The sequence below is a fragment of the Bison bison genome, unplaced genomic scaffold (genome assembly GCF_000754665.1).
Source record: "Bison bison bison isolate TAMUID 2011002044 unplaced genomic scaffold, Bison_UMD1.0 scf7180017864456, whole genome shotgun sequence".
NCBI classification, from domain to species: domain Eukaryota; kingdom Metazoa; phylum Chordata; class Mammalia; order Artiodactyla; family Bovidae; genus Bison; species Bison bison.
The window spans coordinates 2,156,181-2,159,501 of NW_011495018.1; the positions used below are offsets into that span (position 1 = coordinate 2,156,181).

The 3,321-nt window shown below is 49.6% G+C and overlaps 1 protein-coding gene across 1 annotated transcript in view; it reads left to right on the forward strand.

The window, feature by feature from the left end:
• Positions 1-3,321, forward strand: part of EBF3 (early B-cell factor 3) — a gene marked incomplete at its 5' end in the record, with an annotated part of 118,608 nt that continues 115,287 nt past the window's right edge. The window contains 3 exons of the mRNA XM_010859564.1: positions 1-207; positions 568-631; positions 1,323-1,405. Coding sequence (XP_010857866.1) covers positions 1-207; positions 568-631; positions 1,323-1,405 — 354 coding nt within the window. The remainder of the gene's footprint in view (positions 208-567; positions 632-1,322; positions 1,406-3,321) is intronic.

Below are 3,321 nucleotides of genomic sequence, written 5' to 3' on the forward strand. Positions count from 1 at the left end.
CCGGCCGGCGCCGCGCTCCTCACCGGGCCGCTGTCTCTTTCCTCCCGCAGCGGCGTGGGGCTGGCGCGGGCGCACTTCGAGAAGCAGCCTCCTTCCAACCTCCGGAAGTCCAATTTCTTCCACTTCGTGCTGGCGCTCTACGACAGGCAGGGGCAGCCGGTGGAGATTGAAAGGACCGCTTTTGTGGACTTTGTGGAGAAAGAGAAAGTAAGTGCAAACACACAATCACACCCTCCGGCTTCCTACAAGTGGGAGGCAGGCGGTGCCCCAGCGCGGTGGCCCCGGGTGCCCCCTCGGCGGCGGGGACGGCTCGGCCAGGCGCCCCTGCCGCCGCCACGTGCGGCCGACCGGGCCCGCGGAGGGCTGGGCAACTTCTCTGCGCCCCCGGACTCACTCCGGGCGAGGAGGGCGCTGGGCTTCCAGCAGGAAAGTGACCTCAGCCGCTGCTCCCGGCCGGGAGTCCTGCCTCGCGTGAGGCCAAGGGGCCTCGGTCGTGCAGGGCACCGAGTGCGGTGGCCGCGCCGGACACCAGGCGCACTAAACGCAGTTATTTATCGTTACTTTCAGGAGCCCAACAACGAGAAAACCAACAACGGCATCCACTATAAACTCCAGTTGCTCTACAGCAACGGTAAGTGGCAGCGGCTGCTCCTGCTTTCCCGCCCCGCTGGCTCGCTCTTTCTTTTTCCGCGATGCTTAAAGGACGTAAAGATTTCGAGATTAAAATGACACGGATGTAAACACGAAATCTTCTCATGGCATAGAAGGAAAACAAAACACAAACGATCAATAAGTCGATGGCACTTCACATGATTAACCGGTCCGGCTTGAAGTAGAAAGTAAAAAGGGGATCGATGTGGGCGCCAGCAGAACATCACTTTTAAGTGACTTTTTTCAATTTTGCAAATTAATGTTAATTATTGAGATGGGGGTAGCTCTGTGCATCCAGCACAGCTTACTTTCTGTGTACGGATTTTTAAAAAATCCTCGAGAGACACTAGAAAGAGTTGAGACTCTCAGTTTCCATTTTGTGCTTTCTGTTTTCTAAAAATAAATGAGCACATGGGCCCTCTCGGTTCAGCAACCAGGCCTGCTCTCAGCCAGGCAGAGTCCTTTGCTCCTTTCAATGCAAACCCTAAGAGTCTCAAGGTTCTTAATTAAGAAAAAAGAAAAAACGAGTGACTGGGTTTTCTTTCCTGCCTTTCAGAGGCATGCCTAAGTTTTGCTGCATCACCGCGGCAGCAGTCCTGAGCTACCCACTTCCTGTGCCCCCGAGTGCCCTCGCTGAAGTCCTGATGAGAATTTGTCCCTGTTTCTTGCAGGAGTCAGAACGGAGCAGGATCTGTATGTTCGCCTCATAGATTCAATGACCAAACAGGTGAGAAAGTTTAAGCCTTTTGCACTAGTTTTCACTGCTCAGCTGGGGCTGTCCTGGAGTTTCAGGGAGGAGAGGGCTGGCAAATGGATCTGGTGTATTTGTTTCTTATTTAGTTTTCTTGACATGCTAATAAGAATTCTCTATTTATTGGAATAAATGAAGCGGTTGGTGAAATAGTTTATGTTGTCATTAGAACAGGACATATATGCTTTATTAAATGGCTTGTGATTGGAATCAAATTCTGTCTTAATTAATCATGGTAATTAATATTTGACAGAAAATTTTCAAGATCTCCCCCTTGTATATTTTTAAACGTTTCTCTCTTTACTTGGAATCATTTCATTGATTTTTCCCCCCCATAACAAAGGCAACTAACTCTTTTCCAAAGCCCATTGAGTTGGAGTTGAGTAGTTCATTTTTTTCTCCTTTCCAGTGTGATGGTCTCGTAACAGGAGGCGTGTATTTGGATTTAAAAGTTAAATGTGTTGGGGTGAAAAGTCACCTTGTTCTCCTCTAGTCCATCTTCACCTCTCAGCCCCCCAGCTCCATAATTCAAACTCTGAGCTCCAGGGGTCACCCAAACCCGTCCATTGCTCTGGGGGCAGCTTCTCATCCTTTTCCACTCTCTGTCATACCTTGTAAATAACATAATTACAAGCAGTTCCTTATTAAATTATTTAACTTGTCTTGGTCAACTTTTCCGATCATGACTTGGCTATCAGTCGTGTGATTAAGTGCAGGAGAGCGCTTCATTGCTTTTTGACATTGTGCAGTCTTGGGCTGGTTTTGTGTTGCGTGGTGTGTTGTTGCTTAGTTGTTTTTAAAGATTTTTCCCCCGTTTTCTTAAAATAGCGTTGGGGGAGGAGGCCAATCCAATTCCTCAGTGAAATCCACTTTGCGCAGGTTGATTTAAAATATGCTTCCAAACTGAGCTTCACGCTTATAAATGAAAGTGGCGTCTTCCGTTTTGATGTTAACTTTAAGAATTGTGAGACAAGTGGAAAAGAACTCTCTCGTCCTTCTTGCAGCCCAGCACACATGTTTCGTACTGTCTGCAGGGCAATTAGTTTTCAGATTTTACTTCCCTTTGAAAAAGTTTGTCCTTACCTAGGCAACAAGCTTGCTGGATTTTAGTGTCTGCAGTGGTAAACCAGTGTGGTTTTCTCTCCGAGTAAAACAGATCTGACAGGTAAACTATGGTCTTTCCGACAAAGGCGGTGGAGGCGGTGCGCCCTTGGATAATTATTTCACTAGGATTCAGTGAAGCCTCTGGAACTCCGGCTCCGCGTGGACAGGGTGCTTTTATTTCCTTTGTATATAAGGGCTAAATGTTTTGGGAAATCGCTGTGTTCTAACGAAGAGGTTGATGTAGGCAGCGCTGAGTTTATGCACAGAGGAGGAGGAGGTTTCCGTTTTAAGTGCACTTTCATTGTTCATTTATCCCTGTACCTTTGCAGTATAAACAGTTGAAAATAAAGGCATTTAATCTCCTCTCACTGACGGAGAGTTGGGGGGGGGGGGGTGGGAGAGAAGGAAAGAAATAGCCCAGTAACTGATCAAAGAGTCAATGGCGCTGAACCGACAGTTTATGGATTTCTGTTTGTGCTACAAAATAAAAAATAAATCAAATATAAATACGGGGATCCATCCGAGGACGAGCCGCGCTCTCAGAAGTGCCAGCGCCCGCCGCGGCCACGCGCCCCGAGCCCCAGGCGGCCCGGCGGCCTGCGGTGACACCATCACCGCCGCCGTTCCCAGCCTACCGGGAGGGAGGCGCTGGGAGAGGGGCTCGCGGGAGCCCCGCGCTCATCCCAGAGGGCAGCCCCGGGCTTCCTCGAGAAAGGGCTTTGTCCGCCTGGAAGTGGACGGAAGTGTCAGAAGTCCCGGGGAGGTTGGAAGCAATTTCCAGATCGTTTTCGGGGGGCGGGGGCGGGAACTGGAGC